Below are 24,547 nucleotides of genomic sequence, written 5' to 3'. Positions count from 1 at the left end.
AGTGGAGGCTTTCATTTAGAAATCTATTAAGAGGAATTCAGGTACTCCCTCCTCCAGCCCCGTGGGTTTCCAAGTAATTTAGAGATGATTTATTGGTTTTACTTTTGTATTTTCAAGTCTAAGAACTTCTTAGTGCCTTAAAGTCAAAAACTTTTAGATCCATGTTAGTTTGTGTTGCTTACTCTCTGGATAGGTGTGTGCTTTCATGATTTAATTGTTAAGTAGATTTTTGCCACATCTCAGGTATGCTATCTTCTACCAAATTTTTTGAGGGCATAATGTCTTCTCTTCATACCTAAATATTTCTCTAGCTTTTGTCTCCTTATTCACATAGTTATTAAAAGATGTTTATTGGGTGCTTAGTGTGTGCCAGGTACTTTTGTTAAACACTAGGGATTCAAGATAGTTCTGCAGGGGACTTCCCTAGTGGTGCAGTGGTTAAGAATCCTCCTGCCAATGCAGGTGACATGGGTTCAAGCCCTGGTCGAGGAAGATCCCACATACTGCGGAGCAACTAAGCCCATGCACCACAACTACTGAGCCTGCACTCTAGAGCCCGTGCTCCGCAATAAGCGAAGCCACTGCAATGAGAATCCCGTGCACCGCAGCAAAGGGTAGCCCCCTCTCGCCGCAACTAGAGAAAGCCCGTACGCAGCAACCAAGACCCAACACAGCCTAAATAAATAAACAAATAATTTATCTTAAAAAAAAAGTTCTGCAGGGGAGAGATCACTAAGCAGGGAATTATAATACACTGTGGAGGGGGAGTAATTAAGAGAGGTATAGCAGAAGTAAATAATTTCTAGTAAGTAACAATTGCAAGTAGGATATGCTTCTTCTAGAATTTTACATAGTTTTATCAGTCAAGTTTTTACTCTTTGTGAGGACACAGAGGGAGGGATTCCTAACCTAGTGGTGTGTGTGTTTTGTATGATGTGGAAGAGGATTGTCAGTGAAGACTTCTTGAGGCTTCAACTAAAGTAGGACCTGCCAGTTGTAAGATAGAGTGGGACAGCTTTTAAGTACAGTGAGGCAACGTAGAAATTGGCTTTGGGAAGGGGGAGGAAATTGGATTTCTGGGGTTGCTGCTGCTCCTGAAAAGTCTTGAGTCCCGAGTAGGTGAGCAGTAGGGAGATGGGTTCTTCCATCTCCCTACTTCATTGGAAGAGGCTGCTCTAAGACAGGAAACGAGGTATCATGCAAGAGATACTTCTGTGTGCTGTGCCAGTTTCCAGGAGGCTTGTTATATCTTGTTCCTTTGGATATCCTGATCATCATTCTTTCCTTCTCCTTTCAGTGGTGATTTGCAAGTCAAGTTAAAATGTCTCCGGAAGTGGCCTTGAACCGAATTTCTCCAATGCTCTCCCCATTCATATCTAGCGTGGTCCGCAATGGGAAAGTGGGACTGGATGCTACAAACTGTTTGAGGATAACTGACTTGAAATCGGGGTATGTACCAGAACCAATCCAAGCTTTACCTAACAGCAAACCTTTCTCACCAGGCTTGTAAAAATTGAACACCACAGAAATTCATCAAGTCATGACCTTATCACGTGTTGACTGGTTTTGTCCAGTTCTTGACATTTTATGTTTCAGGTTGTTTTAGCTGTGCTGTGGGCCATTGCTTTATGATCAGAATGTTCTTTTGTTTTTTAAAGGCATATCTCTTTGTTAACAGTGTGCTGTGTGGTTTTTAGCAAGTGTGTTTTTTTCGTCATTGACTTGTTTTCTTGCTGTGTCTTCCACAATTCAGTATGCACTGTAAGAGCTGGGATTTGAGATTGTGAATCTGACATTATTTGATAGTCTCTCCTAATAGGAAAATTATAATAGCTAGCCCAAAATGAGTCATTTTTCACAACTGAGTTGAAACAGTACTATCTCAGGCCAGAAATGTTGCATTAAAATCCCAACTTTTTCCAAGGGGGGAAAGTAGGGGGTGGGGACTGGGATGAATTGGGAGATTGGGATTGACATATATATACTAATATGTATAAAATAGATAACTACTAAGAACCTGCTGTATAGCACGGGGAACTCCATTTCTCTGCACAGTAGAAACTAACACAACATTGTAAAACAACTGTACCCCAATTAAAAAAAAAACAAACCCAACTTTTTATTTTGAAATACATTTACTTAAAGAAAAGTTACAAAAATGCTACAGAAAATTAGCATCCTTACATGCTGATAATTACTCTGTAAGCCTTATCTGAATTTTGCCAATTTTCCCATTAATGTCCTCTTTTGGTCCAGGATCCAATCCAAGATACCAATTGCATTTAGTTGCCATGTCTTCCTAGTCTTCCCAGCCTGTGACAGTTCCTGTCTTTCTTTGTCTTTCATGATTTTGAAGCTTTTAAAAGTGGCACTGGGGCTTCCCTGGTGGCGCAGTGGTTGAGAATCCGCCTGCCAATGCAGGGGACATGGATTCGTGCCCCGGTCCGGGAAGATCCCACATGCCGCGGAGCGGCTGGGCCTGTGAGCCATGACCCCTGAGCCTGTGTGTCCGGAACCTGTGCTCCGCAACGGGAGAGGCCCATGCACCACCAAAAACAAACCAAAACAAAACAAAACAAAACAAAAAGTGGCACTGGTTAGTTACTTTGTAAAATGTTGCTCAGTACAGGTTTGCCTAATGCCTTCCCTTTATTAGAGTGAGAAACATTATTTTTCCACCCAAGATTACTACAGAAGAGATGTTGTACCATTTTCAGTGCATCAAATCAGGGAGTACATGATGTTCATAAGTCTAGTTATTGGTATATTAACTTTGACCACTTGGTTAAGATTGTGTGTACCAGGTTTCTCTACTGTAAAGTTAACTGACTTTCCCTTTGTAATTCGTGAGTGTCTTGTGGAGTGACATTTTGAGACTGTGCAGATGTTCTGTTTATCATCATACTTTTGTCCATTAATTTCAGCATTCATTAATTGTTCTTGCCTGCAGTAATTGTTACTATGGTTCTTGTATAAGGGTGATTTTTAATGTCCCTATTTCTCCCACATTTAGTAATTTGAATTCTGTAAAGAAGCACTATTCCTTCCCACCCCCCAATTGTTTATTTATTCTGTCATTTATTTATGTCAATATGCATTTTTAGGTATTTATTTTATCCTTTTGGTTATAATCCAAATACTATATTCATTTATTTTTTTGGCTCAATTGTTCTAGCCTTTGTCATTGACAGCCCTGTCAGGTTGGCTTTTGAGCATATCCCCATCATTTTTTGAGCATTTTCTTACTAGAAACATTACATTCTTGATTCTCTTTTAGCTTTTGTTTTTTAAGCTCTTTTGTTTTTGCCTTCTGCAAATCTTGCTATTTTCAGACTAAGCTGAAGACCTGGATATAAGGTAGTAAGTTAGAGAAGACTAGGTTAGTTGGACATTTTATTGGAATGGTAGGCTGCTTTTTAAAAGATCTGGTATTACCTTCAATTTAATTAATGAGCAGGCCTGGGGTTTCCTTTAGGGGTGATGAAAATGTTCTAAAATTAGTTAGTGGTGATGGTTACACAACTCTGTAAATATATCAAAAATGATGGATTTATGCACCTATAAGGGTGAATTTTATAGTTTGTGAATTATATCTCATTAACGTTGTCATTAAAAAAACACATCTGTGTACCAGGGATGTTTACTGGCTTGAATGGCTAGGACACGCAAAAAGGTCTTTTTTCTTTAGTTTGTCACAAACATTCTTTTCAGAGGTATTGAAGACCTGAGAGGGGACTGATGGCCAGAGGACTGGGGACTGGTTTATGTAAGATGATATAAACATGTAAACCTGAACTTCCTACTCTTTTACTGGTAGTCTGAGAGAACAGTTGGATTCATCAATATAAGGTCACTTTACTTCTTTTTTGTAGACTCCCTTTTCGGTGCTTCCCAAATCCTGAATGTTTAGTTGAGTGTTTAAATGCAAATAGTGGATCTGATGATCAATTTGAAATGAATCCACCAAACCTGGCTCTGTCTGGACTAGCTCTGTGAAAAATGTTTGAAACAGTGTTTGATGACATGTAGTATTTATGGAATTTACTTTCTTTCGATTTAAAAAAAGAATAAAAATACCTTTACCTACATTAACGAAGCTGCTACACATAAAATGATGTGAAAAGCCTTATTAATCTAGAGCATTATTGATGCCTTTTATGTAGTACTTGGCTGAAAGATTCATGAAAGTTCTTTCGAAGCCCATTAACAATTCCTTCCTCAATCCTTCCATCAACCAAAGTGTGAATTCTCAAGTTTCTATAGCAAAACAATGGCAGAGTTAGAGAAGAGAATTTTTTTCTTTTGGTGTGTCACTTTTGGCATTTCCCTTCCTTTTAGATCAGCAGCTCTCAGTTATGAGAATTGGGATTAACATTTGGAATTTCTATTAACTCAAATGGCGCATACCCTGTAGGACACAGTGTACATGGAAGGTATAAAATGAGGAGACTGATTTTTAGAGGTCATAAGAACCAGTCTTGTTACTATATATAGCTACTTGCCCTTGAAGAGATGAGGTACTAGAGTATCTATATTCTAGGTCTGACTCACAGAAGGAATAGATAGGCAAGAATCTATGCAAAGTAAGTTTTTTTTTTTTTAATCTCAATTCATCTTTATTTCTCTTATGGCAACTAAATATTTCTACCTTATCTAAGATTATGTGTGTTTCTAAACTCCATTGCTAGGCTGTCAATATTAAGGCCAGGATTCTTGTTTAATTAATTAATTTTTTTATACTTAAAAAAATTTTTTTTTTATTTGTTTTTGGCTGCGTTGGGTCTTCATTGCTGCACGCGGGCTTTCTCTAGTTGCGGTGATGGGGGGCTACTCTTTGTTGTGGTGCGTGGGCTTCTCATTGTGGTGGCTTCTCTTGTTGCGGAGCACAGGCTCTAGGAACATGGGCTTCAGTAGCTGTGGCACGCAGGCTCAGTAGTTGTGGCTCCCGGGCTCTAGAGCACAGGCTCAGTAGTTGTGGCGCACAGGCTTAGTTGCTCCGTGGCATGTGGGATCTTCCCAGACCAGGGAGCGAACCTGTGTCCCCTGCATTGGCAGGCGGATTCTTAACTACTGTGCCACCAGGGAAGCCCTGCCCGTCTTTTAAGTGGATTGTTTATATATATTTTTATTGATCTTAAAATATCATTTATGTATTTTGGATACTAATCTTTTGGCAGTTACATATATTACAAATATTTGCATTTAGTTTGTGGCTTATGTTCTTAATTTGGTGCTACTGATGTCCAGAAGTTTTAATTTAATGAAGTCAGATTCATCAATATTTTCCTTTTTAGATTTGTGCCCGTGTGTGTGTGTGTGTGTGTGTGTGTGTGTGTGTGTGTGTGTGTGTATTTGTAAGAGAGAGAAAGGGACCACTTCAGGAAATTCTGTCCTACACAAAAGTAATATATCTTTCTCCAAGAATTTTAAAGTTTTCCTTTTTTGGTCTTTAAATAGGAATTTATTTTTTCTGTAAAATATATTGTGAGATAGGAGTATAGTTTTTTTCCCCCGATGGATAATTGGTTGTCCCAGCATCATTTATTGAAAAGGTCATCCTTTGCCTGTGGCTCTGCAATGCTACCTCTCTTATTAAGTCAAGTTTACATCACTCATGGATCTGTTTCTAGGCTTTCTGTCCTGATCAGTCAGCCTCCTTGTCCTGTGCCACTTGCCACTGTATTAACCATTATAACTTTATAGTATGTCATGAAAGCTGGTAGAAAAATTTCTCCTCATCCATCTTATTCTAATACTTAAAACTTGTCTTGGGCTTCCCTGGTGGAGCAGGGGTTGAGAATCTGCCTGCCGATGCAGGGGACACGGGTTTGTGCCCCGGTCTGGGAGGATCCCACAAGCCGTGGAGCGGCTGCGCCCATGAGCCACGGCCACTGAGCCTGCGCGTCCGTAGCCTGTGCTTCGCAACGGGGGAGACCACAACAGCGAGAGGCCTGCGTACCACAAAAAACAAAAGAAAGCAAAACAAAAAAAATTGTCTTTCTTAACCATATATCCTAAATACTTTTTTATAACCTCATTTATTTTATTATATATATTTTTGACCATGCCACGTGGCATGTGGGATCTTAGTAACCTGACCAGGGATTGAACCCTGGGCCATGGCAGTGAAAGTGCTGAGTCCTAACCACTGGACCACCAGGGAAGTCTCAGCAACTTCATTTAAATGGTTGCATACTGTTCTATTATGATGTACTGTAATTCATTGAACAAAACCCCCTCTTTTTAACTCATGGAAGAAAGGAAATGAAGGGAAACTGACCTGGTGAGGGGCTAGTTGAGAATTGATGGTTAGAAAAGCTCTCTATGAGGAAATGACATTTAAAGGTGAATCATGAAAGATGAGGATAATTCAATGAAGTGCTGGGGAATTTGCTGTAAAAAGGCAATACCATGTTCAGAGGCAGGAGAAAGCTTACCATGTTCAAGGATATGCAAGGCCACTGTGGTTGGACTATAGGGAGGGAGTGTGAGAGGGAAATGAGATTCTAAGGATAGTCAGGGGCCAGATTATACAGAGCCTGGTGGGCCATATTTGGGAGCTTGGATTTTATTCTGGGTGGAATGAGAAGCTATTGAAGGATTTTAAGCAGAGTGACATGATCTTATTTATATTAAAAAAAATCACTGGTTGTTATATGGAAAATGGCTTGTGCAGGATAAGGTAGACTAGATGTCCATTACAGTAGACCAGGTGAGAGATGGTGGAGTCTTGGAATATGGTGATGGCAATGGAGATGGAAAGAAGTGAATGTATTTATAAGCTGTTTAGAAGGTAAAATGATGAGTATGTTAAATTTGGGTTTTGAGAGCAAATCAAGAATGACTTCTTTGTTAGCTTGAGTGAGTGGGTAGGTAGATGGTCATGCCATCTGCTGACATGGGAAGGTGAGAAGATTGATGGAGGAACTGCTTTAATCTGGATTGACTGTTGTCTAGGTCTGCCAGGCAGCTCTCATTGTATCACTGTATCATTCCCTTTGCCTCTCTCCTGTGTTGAATCTCATATCTTACTTTCTTGTTTTACCCTCTAGCTTTGTTGGAGCATGTACTCCAATAGCAACCTAAGAAAAGGAGAAGAGGAGGTTCATATTTGAGTTCCTGAAAGTCTGAAAATATCTTTATTCTACTTTAAACTTGGTTGATAATTTGGGCAGGTGCAAAAGTGTAGGTTGCAAATTATCTTCCATTTGAATTTTGGAGGCCTTGAACTGTAAGCTTGGGAACCCCCAACACATATTGTTGTTTTATGGATGCAGTATTTTCTTTTCTGTAGGATACTAATTGTAGTTTTGTTTATTTTTCAGTTGAGGTATAATTGACTAAATGTTTAAATATTTCTTCTATACCTTGCATTATCTCTGTTTTGCTCTCTGTCTTTCATGTTGGTGGCTTTCCTTAAACTGATGATTCTTGGCTGTCCATGTCTATTAAAGGCTGAGGTTCTAAAACGTGAATTTGAAGCTCTTTGAGCATAGGTGGGCTTGTCAACTACTGGGCCTTACTGCATTGTGATCAAGCAGTGTGGTGTTGTGATTTATATTTATCTCATATATATTTGGTCTTCAAGCCACAGTTCTAGGCTCATAGCTCCCCAAACCCTTCAAATTTCCTGAATGACAAGAGCGGTGAAGTAATATTTGGTCTCTTTGTCCTCAGTTCCTGAAAATGCTTTTGGGAAGGTGACTTTTGGATCCCACCCAAGGGTGGGAGCTGGTTGTCAGGAGAACAAACCCTGTGCTTGGAGGGTTGGAACTTTCAGTCCCACCCCTTGACCTTTGGGGAGGGAAGAGGTGCTAGAGGTTGAATCAGTCACTAATGGCCAGTGATTTAATCAATCATGCCTATGTAATGCAGCTGCCATAAAAACTCAGAAGTTCTGGCTGTTGATTCGATCCTTTAATGTCCCTTTATAGTGAGTCAGTAATCTAGTGAGTAAATGGGTTTTCCTGAGTTCTGTGAGCTGTCCTTGCAAATTAGTAGAACCTGAGGAGAGGGTGGTGGGAACCTCTGATTTATAGCCAGTGGGTCCCTGGCATCTGAAGTGGAGGTGGTCTTATGGGACTGAGCCCTTTAACTGTGGAATCTGATTTTATCTCTGGATAGATAGTGTCAGAATTGAGTTGAATTGTCAGAAACCAGTAGGGTGAGAATTGCTGTTGGTATGGGGAAGCCGCCACACGTACATTGGAACTGGGTCCGGGAACTGTTTTTCAGGCAGTAAAAAACCTGGCCTTTTTATTAGGTGATTGTCAGTTTCATTATCTGGAGATCTTTTCTCTGGGGCTATAAAAAGTTAAAGTGCCTATATGGATGTATATATTTCTATGTGTCAGCAAAATTTCAGTTATTAGACCAAAGAGTAGGTAAATTTTAAGGCTTTTGTTGTATTTAATATATTGGTTTATTGTATTGATATGTAAGGATATGTAAATATACACATACTTGTTTTCAGAAATGTATTATCAATTTATACTCCCACTAGTAGTATATGAGGATGCTGGTTCCTCTAGTTTTGATAATATCAGTATTATAAATTTTGTAATATTACTTGCTAATTCAATAGATGAAAATGGTATTTGCTCTTTCATTTTGCTTCATTTATTGGCATGTGTTTGTGTGTGTGTGTGTGTGTGTGTGTGTGTGTGAAAATTATGAATTCATGACATTTGTCCATTTTTTTGGTGGAGTATTTGTCTTTTTCTTATTGATTTGTAAACTTTTCATATATTATGAAGATTAACCTTTTGTCACAGGTATTACAGATGGTTTTCCCCAAAGTTTTCAGTGTCATTCAATTAAATTAATTTATTCAATATGCAGAATATCTTAAATAGCATTCATTTTTGAGGCAGTAATAAATGTACAGCACACAAAAAATAAAAGATACAAAAAATAAAAGATACAAAAGGGTATTAAGCAGAAGATAAGTCTCCTTTCTATTCCTTTCCCCAAATTTTCTTCTCTGGAGGAACCTACTGCTTACCAGCTTCTTTTACTTCTTTTTAGAGGTGTTCTTTGTAGATGTAAGCCCTCTTTTTTTTTTTTTTATTTCTATATAAACAATAGCTGTGGTAAATTATTACAGTAATGGCTCCTGATAAAGCCTGCCTATCTTTATTTACCTCTTCTCCTTTGACTATGATTTTGTCCTTCCTTTCATCAGCATGTAGAGTCTACTTCCTCACCCCTTGAATCTGGGCTGGCTTTGTGACTTGCTTTTACCAGTAGAGTGTGGTGAAAATGATGGTGTGTGGCTTCTTAGTTGAGGCCCTAAGAGGCCGTGTGTTCTGTTTCACTCTCATGGAAGAGCCCCACCACCATGTTCAGGAGTGTCCTAGTCCAGTTTCCTTTAGAAAGAATGGCTCAGGTATCCCAGCTGTCCCAGCTGTGCTCAGCTCCACAGCCAACCCATCAGCTGAGTGCCGCTGAGTGGGTGAGCCAGGGAGAGACCAGCAGAACTGACTGGCCAACCCACAGATTGATGAGAAATAAAAATTGTTTTCTTAAGCCGCTAAGTTTTGGGATGGCTTGTTATGTAGAAATAGATAACTGATATAGTAACATAGTAAACATTCATATTAACTTGATATTTTGAAGATTATTTCATATTAGTACTTACAGAGCTGCTGCCTCCTTTTTAATATCTGTATAATATTCCAGTGTGTGAATGTACTATAATCAGTTATTATTGATAGCTGTTCAGTATGTATCTATCTTTTGCTATAACATGGGGTTGTAAAGAATCTCCTTTTGTATTTATCTTTGAAATGCCAAAACTTTTACTTTGTAAGTTGTCATCAAATCTATTTCCTTCATGGATTCTTTTAACATTTTGCACAATTAATGCCTTTTCTACCTTGAGACCACCTATATTTTCTTCTGTAATAGTTTCATTTTTATTGAAAAGTAGTCAATTAATCTGGAATTTATTTTGGTGTATAATACATTGTAGAAATGGGATTTTATTACTTTTATAAATAATTATCTAGTTATTCCAGCACTGTTTATAAAATAAATCCTTTACTCAGTCACTATTTTGAAATGCCATCTTATATGCTAAATTCTTATATTTATTTCTGACCTTCTGTTTCTTTTCAGTGGTCTGTATTTGCCTTGTACAATGATATAGCTTTTCAATTATTATAGCTTTATAATATGTTCGAGTACTTGCGGTCTCACCTGCTGGGAGTTTGACATTGCATAAAACTTCTTTTTTATTTGGAGAGAATGGACATCTTTACAACAAGGGTCAGCAAACTTTCTGTAAAGGGTCAGATAGTAAATATTTTAGGTATTAAAATATTTACCATCTTACTGTTTGTGTTGCAGCTATTTAGCTGAGCCTTACTGTTTGTGTTGCAACTACTTAGCTTTGCCATTGTAGCACAAAATCTATGACGATACAAAAATGAATAAATGTGTTCTAACAAAATTTTATTTAAAATATAGGTAAGTGGCCCTTGGATCATAGTCTTACAATATTGAGTATCCCTGCTTTATAATATTGAGTATACATCTTTAGGAATATGGTCAATTTCTCTTATTCACATCCATTTTTGTGTATGTGAATAAAGGTTTGTGTTTTCTTCATTTTGTTCCTGCACGTGTACTGTTAACTTCCTAGGTGTTTATTCTTTGGCTGCTATCATATAGAAATTCTTAGTGGTTTATTGGCATATATGAAAGCCATTATAGAATTTAAAGTAGAATCAGGAGACATATTGGAAAATTTAATAATTCAGTAATCTCTTATCAGAATACTTAAGAGTACTTAAGAATTTGGAGAAAAGAAACATAGCCAGGACCAGAAGAGCTCAAGCAAGGCTGGGGAGAGGGGCTGGGTAGGCACAAGCCAGAAGTCAAGGTGGATGGGGCTGGAGCCCAGTGAGCCATCTTTAGAGGTGTTGGATCACAGCATGATATAATGGTGAGCATGTAGGTTTTTCAGCCAATGAGGTCTGAGTTTAAATCCTGATTTTACTGCTTAGTAGCTTATGGCCTTTGGCAAGTTACATACCCCTTCTGTGCTTTCTCTTAAATGGGGATGATATTAATAATTATCTTATTAAGTAGTTATGGGGGTGAGAGACATTGCAGAGCCCAAAAGTGCTGCTATGGCTTCCAGTGGGGTTGACATGAACACTGCTGGCTCGGCAAATGAAGCTCCTGAAATTCCCGACGACATGGGATATTGGCTTCAGGGTGTCTACCGCTTCGCCACTGATAGGAATGATTTCTGGAAGAACTTGATCCGCAGTTTGGGACTTTTTGCTGCGGGAGTTTGGCTGGCCAGGAATTTGAGTGACATTAAACTAATGGCCCCTCAGCCTGGCGTGTAGCCAAAAAAGACAGAATCCCTGTGCTGTACTTGAACCTTCCAGAAACAGAGCCTCCAGTCTGTGACCATCATCAGACTTGCCCAGAGGGGCACCTTTCCTTCCCTGCCTGATTTCCTTTCTTCGCTGAGTCCACTCAGGACACCACCAATCACTGGTGAGCAGTCAGGCTTCAGCTAAAGTGTTGTTTTCTGTTCTGTAAAGTTCTGTACATAGTTCCTAAGTTTCTGCAGGGGATGATCTTTGCTGTTGTCCTGAGGAATAACCTAATGGTATTTTAACAAATACTTGAAATAAAGACTGCACATAAAGACAAAATAAAAAGTAGTTATGGAGATGAAATGAAATAACTTATATAAAGCGCTTAGAATAGCTTGGTCATAGTGCTCAGTAAATGGTAGCTACTATTATATTATTATTATAACATTATGTATAATGTATATATAATATATTTTCATAGTTTATATGTATATTATATATATTTATTATTTCACTGTATTATTGTTGTTAGTTGGTAGAATCACATTGGCATTCCAGAATCAGGGATTGTATAAAGAATGAGTGTCTATGCAAGCGATATAAAGGAGCTGTCTAATAAGTCCCAGGCGACCAGGGCAAGGTAAGAGCTCACACATGGGGGCTTCCCTGGTGGTGCGGTGGTTAAGAATCCTCCTGCCAATCCAGGGGGCACAGGTTTGAGCCCTGGTCCGGGAAGATCCCACATGCTGTCGAGCAACTAAGCCTGTGTGCCACAGCTACTGAGCCTGCGCTCTACAGCCCTCAAGCCACAACTACTGAAGCCCGTGCACCTAGAGCCCGTGCTCTGCAATAAGAGAAGCCACCGCAATGAGAAGCCCATGCACCGCAACAAAGAGTAGCCCCTGCTCGCTGCAACTAGAGAAAGCCCTCGCAGCCAAAAATAAATAAAATTAAATCTTTAAAAAAAAAAAGAGCTCACACATGTGTTACAAAGGTCAGAAATCATAGAGCAGAAAAGGACAGGAGAGTCAGAGATTTTTGTTTCCAGGGTAACTTTCTATCCTGTTCATTGCTTTTTGGAGACCTATGGAGACAGGAAAAAGTTAATGTGGCTAACTTAGACCCTGCAGGTAGATATAATTTGGAATATTTGATTGGAATATTTGATTAGGTTGAAGAATGAATGGGCATGGAGGTACCAACTTTTTTTTTTTTTTCCAGCAGATGGAACCTAACAGTTTTTAACAGCTATTAGAGATTGAACATTGTTTGTCTTGGGCAGAGGCATGCAGCGGTTCTTAGCAGAAGGTTGAAGAAGAGTGCCTGGCAAGGCACGGGAAGATGGTGTGCAGGCTAGATTAGGGAGCTCTGTTGGAAGGTGGAGAGCTAGTGAGGGCAGTGGTGGGTGGGGTTGTGGATATTTTGTACTTACGGTTTTTTTTTGGGAAAAGTCAACGTGGTGGTATTGGCCTTGACTCAGTGAACCCTGCAGTCACTGGCCTTGGGAACTTTTGCTAGGATTCCACAGTGTTCACACACAGTCTGGGGTGGTGAATGCTAGGATAAATCTGAGTCCAGAGTTTTATTTTATTTTTTATTTTTATTTATTTATTTATTTTTTTGTGTGGTATGCAGGCCTCTCACTGCTGTGGCCTCTCCCATTGTGGAGCAGAGGCTCCGGACGCCCAGGCTCAGCGGCCATGGCTCACGGGCCCAGCCGCTCCGCGGCACGTGGGGTCTTCCCGGACCGGGGCACGAACCCGTGTCCCCTGCATCGGCAGGTGGATTGTCAACCACTGCGCCACCAGGGAAGCCCCAGAGTTTTAGATGTTTGTCAATCTTGGGCTTTTCATGCCCTGCAGTGACTTAATTTCAGGGTGACTTCACTTGGTATGGAAGTTGGGGAAGGGGAAGAGGTGAAGGGAAGTAGCCAGTCTAATGTGTAAAGGAAAGGGGTATAAGATTAATTTAGTCTGTTCCTAGCTCTACTTTGCATTGTTAAAGAGAACAAAAAAAAAATCATTCCTACTGTTATCTTTTGTCCTCTCTATTCTGTGCAATTTTAAGGTAGTACTTTTTGACTACTTTTTAATTAGAATGACAAATTTGCAAAATTCTTTAAGATTAAAGCGGGGCTCCTTTAATACATGTTGATAGGTACATAAATCTGTTTCAGGGCTCCAAATTAACTGTCCTGTGCCATCAGTCGTATGTTAAAGGACTCCTTATGCGCATGTAACACAGCCCCCTTTTTAGCTTCCATGTTGCTTGAATAATCTTGCTTTTTGGTGCCATGGTCTTGAGAAATAATTTCGTAATTTTCCTTTTCAGGGCCACATTTCCTGAGTCATTTGGTTATCTTTCTAATGGCATGTTATGAAAGCTGTTTTTCCCATTGACCTTGCTTCTCTTGACTTTTTGAAAAACGTATCCTTTTTGTTTTCTGAAAAGGTTTTTTATCTCAGCCTTTGCTCTTGCCAACTTATTGATGAGATCTGGAATCAAGTGGAAGTCTTGGGAAACATCTTGATATTCTACTGTTAAGTAGGTATAATGCCCTCAGAACAATTGCTTTTTTCATCTGTAGACTCCTAAGACTTTTTCAGTTAAAAAGCATTATTTAACAATTTTTGTGGTTCGGTAAATTATTAACATGGAGGTTCCGTTTTGGGCTTAGCACATACTTTTTTTTTTTTTTTTTTTTCGGTATGCGGGCCTCTCACTGCTGTGGCCTCTCCCGTTGCGGAGCACAGGCTCCGGACGCGCAGGCCCAGCGGCCATGGCTCACGGGCTTAGTTGCTCCGCGGCATGTGGGATCTTCCCGGACCAGGGCACGAACCCGTGTCCCCTGCATCGGCAGGCGGATTCTCAACCACTGCGCCACCAGGGAAGCCCACATACTTTGTTTTTAATGTGGTAAAATATATGTAACACAAATTTACCATTTTCACCATTTTTAAGTGTACAGTTCAGTGTCATTAAGTACATTCACAGTGTTGTGCAGCCATCACCACCATCCATCTCCAGAACATTTTTAATCTTGCAAAACTGAAACTCCTTGCGCATTAAAAACAATAACTCCCCATTCCTCCCTTCCCTCAGCCCTTGGCAATCACCATTTTATTTTTTGTCTATGAATCTTACTACCTTAAGTACCTCATATAAGTAGAATTATGCAGAATGTCTTTTTGTAACTGGCTTATTTCACTTAGTGTAATATCTTCAAGTTTTATCCACATTGTAGCATGTGCCCAAATTCTCTTCATTTTTTTTTTTTTTAAATTTATTTATTTATTTATTTTTGTGCTAGGCGGGCCTCTCACTGTTGTGGCCTCTCCCGTTGCGGAGCACAGGCTCAGCGGCCATGGCTCACGGGCCCAGCCGCTCCGTGGCATGTGGGATCCTCCCAGACCAGGGCACAAACCCGTGTCCCTTGCATCGGCAGGTGTACTCCCAACCACTGCGCCGCCAGGGAAGCCCTGTCTTCATTTTTAAGGCTGAATAATATTCCATTGCATGTATATGCCACATTTTGTTTATCCATTCATCCACTGATGGACACTTAGTTTGCTTCACCTTTTGGCTATTGTGAGTAATGCTGCTATAAACACGGATGTGCAAACATCTTTCTGAGTCCGTTTTCAGTTCTTTTAGGAACATACTCAGAAGTGGAATTGCTGGATCATATGGTAATTTTATGTTTAAGTTTTTTGAGATATCACCATACTGTTTTCCACAGTGGCTGCCCCATTTTACATTGCCACCAGCAATGCACAAGGGTTCTAATTTTTCCATATCCTCACCAACACATGTTGGTTTTTAATTTTTCAAAAAAATAATAGCCATCCTAATGAATATGAAGTGGTATCTCGTTATGGTTTTGATTTGCATCTCCCTAAAGTTGTTGAGCATCTTTTCATGTGCTTATTGGTCATTTGTGTATCTTCTTTGGAGACATGTCTATTCAAGTCCTTTGCCTATTTAAGTTTTTTTGTTGATGTTTTCTAGTTGTAGGAGTTTTTATATATTCTGGATATCAAATCCCTTATCAGATATATGATTTGCGAATACCTTCTCCCATTTCATGGGTTGCCTTTTCACTTGGTTGACAGTATCCTTTGATGCACAGAGTTTTTACTTTTGATGAAATCTAGCTTATCTAGTTTTTCTTTTGTTGCCTGTCCTCTTGGTGTCATGTCCAAGAAATTAGTGCTGAATCCAATGTCATAAAGCTTTCCCCCTATGTTTTCTTCTAAGAGCTTTATCATTTTAGGTCTTATTGTTAGGTCTTTGATCCATTTTCAGTTTTTAATTAAAAATTTTGGGGTATGGTGTAAGATAAGGGTTCAACTTCATTTTTTTTTGCACATGGATATCCAGTTTTCCCATCACTATTTGTTGAAAAGACAATCTTTTTGCCATTACATGCTTTTGATATTGTTGTTGAAAATCATTTGATCATATATGTGAGGGCTTATTTCTGGGCTCTCTATTCTATTCAGTTGGTCTGTCTTTATGCCAGTACCACACTCTTTTGAATACCATAGCTTTGTATTAAGTTTTGAAGTTGGGAAGTATGAGACCTCCAACTTTGTTCTTCTTTTTCAGGATTGTGTTGGATATTAGGGAATCCCTTGAGCTTTCATTTGAATTTTAGGATGGCTTTTTCTATTTCTGCAAAAAATGTCATTGAGCTTTTGATAGAGATTGCATTGACTCTGTAGATCACTTTGGGTAATATCAACATTTTAACAGTCTTCAGTGAACACAGAATGTCTTTCCATCTGTCTGTGCCTTCTTTAATCTCTTTCAGCAATGTTCTGTAGTTTTGAGTGTCCAAGTCTTTTGCCTCCTTGGTTAAGTTTATTCCTAAGTATTTTATTCTTTTTGATTCTGTTGTAAATGGGATTGTTTTTGTAATTTCCTTTCCAAATTGTTTATTGTTAGTATATGGAACTGCCACTGAATTTTGTGTGTTAATTATGTATCCTGCAACTTTGGTAAATTTGTTTATTAGTTCTAACAGTTTTTTTCTGGTGGAATCTTTAGCGTTTTCTGCATGTAAGATCATGTCATCTGTAAACAGAGGTAGTTTTACTTCTTCTTTTTCGACATGGATGCCTTTTATATCTCTTTCTTGCCTAATTTCTCTTGTTAGGATTTCCAGTACTATTTTGAGTAGAAGTGGTGAAAGCAGGCATCCTTGTCTTATTCCTGACCTTACAGAAAAGGCTATCAGTCTTTCACCATTGTTTATTTTTTTTCCTTCAATTTATGCTTTGATTCAAGCCTTTGGCTGAGAAGGCAAACTAAATTAAGTACTGTGAGGAAAGCTAAAACAGTGCTGAAATTGTGAACTTATTCTTGAACTGTAAATTCTTATGAGAATAGCTCTGTAAAGGAGGCTGCCCCAAGATTTAAGCCAGAATAAGTAGCAGGGAGAGCATCCTCATAGTTTTAGAAGCAGCTGAGGTTCTGAAAACTCAAAGAGGCTTTTTTTACCTTTTCAGTCTGTGCAAGCACATAGATTTATGTTCACACTGTATTTTTAGCCTTATAGTGTAAATGTATCTGCGTACATACTGCTCCATCTAGGACTGAGGGAATGCAGTCAGAAAGAATAGAGGGAACCAATGTGTAGACACTTTGGGCTGCATACTAGTGGCTTTTAGTGGAATTCTGCCTATAAAATAATCACGATGATGGTAGCAGTAATAGTAGCTGCTACACTACATCGTGTCCTAGGCACATTAGCTACACTGCCTTCTGCAACATCACTGCACAAGGTGTAGGTGTTGGCATCCTCTTGTTACAAGGAAGGAAGCAGTCCTGAGAGGTCAAGGTGAGGGTCCCAAGCTGCTGCTACATGGCAGAACCAGGATTTGATACTAAGTCTCTGATTGCTCAGTCCTTTTGCTTTCCCCTAAATGTGTTGTCTTTGTTTGATTTTAGTTCTGATACCATATCTTAAGCTCCTTTAAGTGTGGACCTTGATTCATTGTGGTACCAAGAAAGTGCTGGTCAGATAATGAATGAAGGTACTGCATATATGTTCTTTGGTTGGTTAATTTGATCTCTGAGAAGCTGATATCACTTCTCTAGCCTGGCCCTCTCTTAGCTCCATCTTTCTGTGCTTGCTTCTCTTTAAAGGCTGGAGAGGGCTGTGCTGAAATTGAGTCAGACCTTTGTGTCATTAGCACCCCTCTAGAGGGAGTGGAGAGCTGTTTATCAATACACCTGCTTCTACCCAGAGTAGAAACCTCTTAATCGAGAATTAACGACCCCCCAAATATTATTCCTTGTTATTGTTACTGTATTAGTGTGTAGACCAGGCTGACATTGGTTAACTCAAGCAACTCTATATTGAGCAGTAAGGACAATAATGTAATAAGAGCTGTTATCATTAATAATGCTATCATTATGGGTGCTTTGAAAGATACTATCACATTTGACCCTTATAATAATCCCTTAAGGCAGATGAGGTAACTGAGACTCAAGTAAGTTAAGTGACTTGTTCAGGATTGTCTAGCTAGACCATTCCATCAAAAGCAGGTCTCCCCTGTTTTTCTCCATTACGGGATCCAGCTTCTTGCCAATTTCAAGCATATATTGCCTCAAAGAAGGCAGGGGTCTCATCTGGCATAACGGCTGTGTCCTCAGTGCCTAGAGTAGGACATGGCACAGTAGAAGAACAATAAGTATAAAGCTGGGAATCTGAGAGTAGATTTCGTGGTTCCAAGTTCAGGCCTATATCACAGTGGTCTCCTGGGGTAAAAAAGGTCATTAGAGGGCATCATGGATCAAAAACGTGGTTAGTTGTTGCTACTGCCCCCTTCCTCTGGACATTAAAGGTCTAAACTCATTGATTGTAAAAAAACTTTTTTTGAAGTACAGAATACATTCAGAAAAGTACACTTAATCATATGTTATATAACTGTGAATTTTCACAAACTGAACACGTTTGTGCAACGAGCACCCTGCAAAACGTGTTACCAGCTCCTCACACATCCTCCCGGTGCTCTTCCTCCCCCACCCCACATGCAAGGATAACTACTGTCCTGCCTTCTGAAAGCATAGGTTAGTTTTCCCTTAAAAAAAAAAAAAACTTAATGTAAGTAGAATTTATAGTCCACAAAATGCCGTTTGGTGTCTGGCTTCTTTTTTTCAACATTATGTTTGTGAGATTTTATATTGTCGTGGATATATTGATTCTCCTGCTTGAGTAAGGAGTATTCCATTATTTGAACATAGCAGTTTATCTCTTCAGCTGTTGGAGGGCATTTGGGTAGCTCCTAGTTTTTGTCTTTTATGAATAGTGCTGATGCGAACATTCTAGTACATATCTTTCGGTGAACGTATATATACATGTTTGAATCCTTTGGATTTTAAATTAAGAACTATTCATTAAGTAGAGTAAACATTTAAAAATTATTTCAGTTTCATATTGTATCTAAGTAAGGGAGAAGGTTATGGAGGGAAAAAAGAAGCGATGGTGGGAGGCAGAGGGGCAATATGGGGAGATAAAATTGGGACAGGAAAAGATTGTAGAGAAGAAAGGGTGAAGGAAACCAGAGGCAAGCGTGCAGCCACTGAGAGGGACTCCTCAGTAAAGTGAGCTACTGAAACGGAATCCTGTCCCAATCTTGAGTGTGGACTTCAAGATATCATTACTTCTTGAAATGCACATGTCTCTTTAGCCTCATCAGCTCCTCTCAGAGGCTCTTTGGCCTCCAGTCCAGCCATTTCCCTCCGTCTGCGCTGTCAGCACCACTAACTGTTTGTTGTCTAACTAGTCTCTTCGTAAGTGTTCTAGCTCTTCTCTAATCTGTTTTCTACCTAGCAGCCATTTATATTATTTTCAGGAAATCTAATAAATGTAAGTTAAAAATCAAAAGTAGATCTTGTGACTCATTCAGAGCTATTGAATGACTTCCCTTTGCTCTTAGAATAAAATCTCCAAATGCTCAATGATTTGCCATGTGATTGGGCACCTCTCCCCTGTTCAGCCTTATATGTATTGTGTTGCTTTCCACGTCGTTTACTTCCCTAAAGCTTCACTGACCTTCTCTTTGTTACCGGAAGGCCCCAAGCCCTTTTCCAGTGGGGGCTTTTGCTCACCTTCTTCCTTTTCCTGGATCATTCTTTCTCCTCCTGTTATGAACTGTCTGATTTATACAATGCTTCAGATTTAGCTTGAATGTAATTTTTTCAGAGTTTCAGAGGGCTCTCCTAGCCCCCATCTAAATTAGATTTCCTGGTTGTGTTCTCCTATAACATCTTTTTTTTTTTAACTTTTTATTTTATATTGAAGTATAGTTGATCAGTAATGTTGTGTTAGTTTCAGGTGTACAGCAAAGTGATTCAGTGATACATATACATGTATCTATTCTTTTTCAAATTCTTTTCCCATTTAGGTTGCTCCTGTAACATCTTATTTTAGCACTTCTGCCATTTGAAATTATGTTCACAGCTGATCAGTTATTTAATGCCGTGTCTTACGCCAGACTTTCAGCTCCATGAAGGCAGGCACCATGCCTGTTTTGTTCAGGACCTTACACCCTGTATGTGGCACAAAGTAGGCACTCAGTAAATACTTGTTGAAGCTCTAAGAAACTGTGCTGTGAGTGGAATGATCTCAGTGACCCACCACTGGGAAGTATTGTCTGTGTTGCCAAAGTGCCACTAGAGTGTTGATCAGGACTGAATGGCAAGTAGGTTAAGTGTCAATCTACAGTGTAACAGGTATTGTATGACTGTATCTCTGTGTACAAAAGTCTTCTATACATGTGTACATATGTATATCTAAATGTATGGAGGGAGGTTTGGAAGGATATTTAAAAACCTCAATTCAGGGCTTCCCTGGTGGAGCAGTGGTTGAGAGTCCGCCTGCCGATGCAGGGGACGCAGGTTCATGCCCTGGTCCGGGAAGATCCCACATGCCGCGGAGCGGCTGGGCCCGTGAGCCATGGCCGCTGAGCCTGTGCGTCCGGAGCCTGTGCTCCACAAAGGGAGAGGCCACAACAGTGAGAGGCCCGCGTACCGCAAAAAAACCCACAAAAAACCAAAAACCTCAATTCAGTGGTTAACTTGGGCGAGGGAAGGAGTATGAGCTGTGAAGGGATACTTGGTACTTTGATTTCCATATTATTATAATTTTTTTTATAGTGAAATGTTTTTACTTGTGTAATTCATTTTAAAAAAGGTAGATCTGGCTTAAAAACAGTTTCTGCTGTAGGAGCCCAGGGGGATGAGACAGCATCAGGGGAAATTTTTATTAGTATTGGGAGAAAACACAGACATTGGGATGGAAGATTGAAGAAACGGACTTGAGAAAGAATGAAATTCAAAAGAGAGCATCTTTGTCACTTCGTGCTTTTCCCGGTATAGGTTTATCATCAGGACTCTTTGTGTGAGTATATACTTTATATTGTAGGAATGACAGAACTTTCAATAGCATTCCTGGGAAAGAATATAAAATTTATTTTACTGTGAATTGGATAGTGGATACTGACCATGGCCAACAGTGGATTCAGAGCTCTAAATAGACAATATCTATCTATCTGTCTCTCTATCTATTTATCTATCTTCTTTTTACCATAAAGAAATGGGCAATAAATGTATTTAGCATTTGTGAATAGTATAAAGCTCTTTTTTCCTTGGCTCTTTCTTGCCCTCAGTAAATCTGTGAGGAATGTTTTTATAATCATCCCTTAAAATTTTTTTTTAAAACATGTGAGGACATAAGTTTCAGAGAGATTAAGCAACTCATTCAGGGTTACTTAGCTGATAAGTGGTGGAGAACAGGACTGGATCCCAGGTCTTCTCTACCAGATATTATTTATTTATTTTTCAAGAAAGCATTGGCCAGAAAAAAGATAGGAATCACTTATTAATATAGTATACTGTGAAACAGGTGTTTTGGCCATCTACATTTGTGAAACGTCTTTAGATATGGTAGTAAGAAAACCCATTTACTGGATAGATTTCAGAAATTTCTTAGGCAGTTGAGACTAAAACTTAAACATCAGGAAGAGGTCAGTACTAGAAGTCATTCAGAAAAAGTAGCTATCTAAAATAACAATATTTTCTAGGCAATAAGTTACTACAAATGAGCTGGCTCTCAGTGTTGTAGATAATTTGACAAGAGTTTGTAGATGTCTACAAATTAAAGACTAAACAATTTCATAGTTGGAACTGGGGCAGAAGTTAAACACATAGTTTTTTTATTGTCTGTCACTGATTCATTCTTTGACCTAAATTCTCAGACTCCTTCATATTGTTTTTGCTTTTTTCCATTATTCAAGTTATTGAACGGTTGGAAGCTTAAGTGATGTTGCAAATTTTAACTAAAAGTATGTAATTATTGGCATTCTGGAATAATTTCTTATAGCACAGCCCTGTGTATTTATTTAATTTTTCCTAAGAGTAGTATTGATTATATTTTTGGATAATAAAAATGCCTTTAGGAGTTGTTTGTTATTGGCAGGTTTTTATAAATGCACTAGTCCCCCTTTATCCATGGGAGATATGTTCCAAGAACCCCCAGTGGTGCTTGAAACCACAGATAGTACTGAGCTCCGTATATAATTATGATAAAGTTTAATTTATAAATTAGGCACAGTAAGAGATTAACAGCAACAATAATAAAATAGAACAGTTATAACAATAGATGGTAAAAAAGTTATGTGACTGTGGTCTCTCTTTCAAAATATCTTGTACTGGAAGCACCCTTTTTCTTCTTAAGATGATGGGAGATGATCAAATGCCTACGTGATTAGGTGAAGTGAGGTAAATGGTACAGGAATTGTGACCTGGTGTTAGGCTACTAATGACCTGCCGGTTGGTCAGGAGGAGGATCGTCTGCTTCAGGTGATCCCGGATCATTGAGCCCTGATGATGTCAGCAGTTGGATGTCAGGAAAAGACTATGCTGTGGGTGGGGATTCCTGATGGGACAGCCTGAGATCTCAGAAAGGGCATGAAACTGAAAACTTATGAGCTGTTTATTTCTGGAATTTCCCATGTACTATTTTCAGACTTTGACCGTTGGTAACTGAAATCTTGGAAAGGAAAACTGCATTTAAGGGGGGACTACTATATATTTATTATATCCATCTTTGTACATATTTGTGTAAGAAATAAAAGAATGTGTAATCAGAAGGGATTCTGGGGACCGAATAGTTCAAATGGAGAATTGAGAGTGCAGGTAGATTGGCAGAATTGCAGAGATATCAGGTCTTTAATCATGAGTTCAGGACGCAGCAGGCCACTACTTTAGGTGTGGAGGCCTAGGATCTAGAACTGAGCTATACTATCTTTAGACTTTCTAAAAAATTACGACTTACTGCCACAGATTATGCCAGCAGTCATATTATAAGATTGGGTGACCCCTCCAAACTGGATCATCCAATTAGTTAATATCTTCTTAAAAGGAATGAATCCAAGAACATGTCGGAGCTACATCTGGATGCAAATGAAGTAGTGTTACAAATTCTAAGCAGGCAGATAGATAATCCAATGATAAATTTTAAGCAGTGAGCTATATTGATATTACTGTCAACTTAGCACGGATATCAAAAGAACACTTGGCAAGGAGTAAATAGTGTTTGTTACTGTAGTGGGAAAACCAAAGGGAATAGAGAGATTGGGGGACATCAAAGTAAAGCAGTTTATCTTTATGGTCAAGGACCTTCAGCATTTAAAGGATATTTAGATAAATGTTTCTCAAACTGTCTTTGGTGAAGGGCTAGAGTTTTAAAACACTTCCAGGGCTTCCCTGGTGGCGCAGTGGTTGAGAGTCTGCCTGCCGATGCAGGGGACACGGGTTTGTGCCCCGGTCCGGGAAGATCCCACGTGTCGCGGAGCGGCTGGGCCCATGAGCCATGGCCGCTGAGCCTGTGCGTCCGGAGCCTGTGCTCCGCAACCGGAGAGGCCACAATAGTGAGAGGCCCGCGTACTGCAAAAAAAAAAAAAAAAAACAAACTTCCAGTCTGTCACCAACTGATATTTTTCTAAAATATAATAAGAAAGAATTACTAGAAAAATGAAATATTTATATTAGATTCTTCTTTATATTAGATTCATCAGAATTAAAACTACTCTTATAAATTGCTCTAAAAGTTTCTAAATTCTTACTCTCAGTATCTGTGCTTGTCTCATCATGGATTAGTAATAGTTTATAGTCTAGTACTGGTTCATGGGCCCCACTTTGAGTGGCACTGTTCAGAGGATTTCTACATTCTGACAGTCCCGGAGTTGGCCTTTTTGAGAATTCTATCTGAGGGGTGAGACAGTGTAATACATTAGTGATAAGTAATTCCTAGCTACACGTTGGATAACCTGAGATACTGGTTTCTTTTTCTTTTGAAACAAATAGAGTAGAACAAATATGGTAGAAGGTTATAAGAATGAAGACTTCTCTCAAAACTTTCAGTTATGGGCTTCCCTGGTGGCGCAGTGGTTGAGAGTCCGCCTGCCGATGCAGGGGACACGGGTTCGTGCCCCGGTCCGGGAGGATCCCACATGATGCGGAGCGGCTGGGCCCGTGAGCCATGGCCGCTGAGCCTGCGCGTCCGGAGCCTGTGCTTCGCAACGGAGAGGCCACGACAGTGAGAGGCCCGTGTACCGCCAAAAAAAAAAAAAAAAAAGTTCAGTTAGTTGGTTCAGTAAAAATTCAGACAGAGCATCATTACTTTGTTTATGTATTCTACATATAGACCAAAGAAGCATGACTTTCGAGTAAGGAGAGAATGTTTACAATATAGTCTTTTTGGGGGAAACCTTCTTCCTTTATTACTGTGCATTAAAGATCAAACATTTTAGGACTTCCCTGGCGGCCCAGTGGTTAGGACTCTGCGCTTCCACTGCAGGGGACGCAGGTTTGAGCCCTGGTGGGGCAACTAAGAGCCCATATGCTGTGCGGCAAGGCACCCCACCCCCACCAAAAAAAAAAAAAAAAGATCAAACATTTTTTGCTATTTGCTTGTTAAAGCTATATATGGATTTATATTTTCTAAGTTGATAACCATCTTAACACTATGCCAGTGACTTGGGTGGCATTTCAGTTTTTCTGCCGAAACTGATGATTTTTATTGACTGGGCTGGGCCCATTAAGTCAATTTTTATTATACTGTTTTTTGTTAAAATGTCAACATTTGCCATTTCAGGTTGTTTAATGTAGTTCATGGTAGAATTCATTTCTTTATAAAAACT

At 39.3% G+C, this 24,547-nt stretch overlaps 1 protein-coding gene and 1 pseudogene across 7 annotated transcripts in view; both read left to right on the top strand.

The window, feature by feature from the left end:
- Nucleotides 1-24,547, top strand: part of BABAM2 (BRISC and BRCA1 A complex member 2) — a 512,794-nt gene that overhangs the window by 94,764 nt on the left and 393,483 nt on the right. For all 7 annotated transcript variants that reach the window (XM_067007881.1, XM_067007880.1, XM_067007882.1 and 4 more), the window contains one exon: nucleotides 1,298-1,449. In XM_067007881.1, coding sequence (XP_066863982.1) covers nucleotides 1,322-1,449 — 128 coding nt within the window. In that variant the 5' untranslated portion in view covers nucleotides 1,298-1,321. The remainder of the gene's footprint in view (nucleotides 1-1,297; nucleotides 1,450-24,547) is intronic.
- On the top strand, nucleotides 11,136-11,360 carry LOC131765676 (mitochondrial import receptor subunit TOM6 homolog pseudogene; annotated as a pseudogene).

This window comes from Kogia breviceps, chromosome 11, assembly GCF_026419965.1.
Source record: "Kogia breviceps isolate mKogBre1 chromosome 11, mKogBre1 haplotype 1, whole genome shotgun sequence".
In the NCBI taxonomy this organism is placed as follows: Eukaryota; Metazoa; Chordata; class Mammalia; order Artiodactyla; family Physeteridae; genus Kogia; species Kogia breviceps.
Note: the sequence above shows the minus strand (reverse complement) of the source record. Positions and strands in the feature narration are given on the sequence as shown.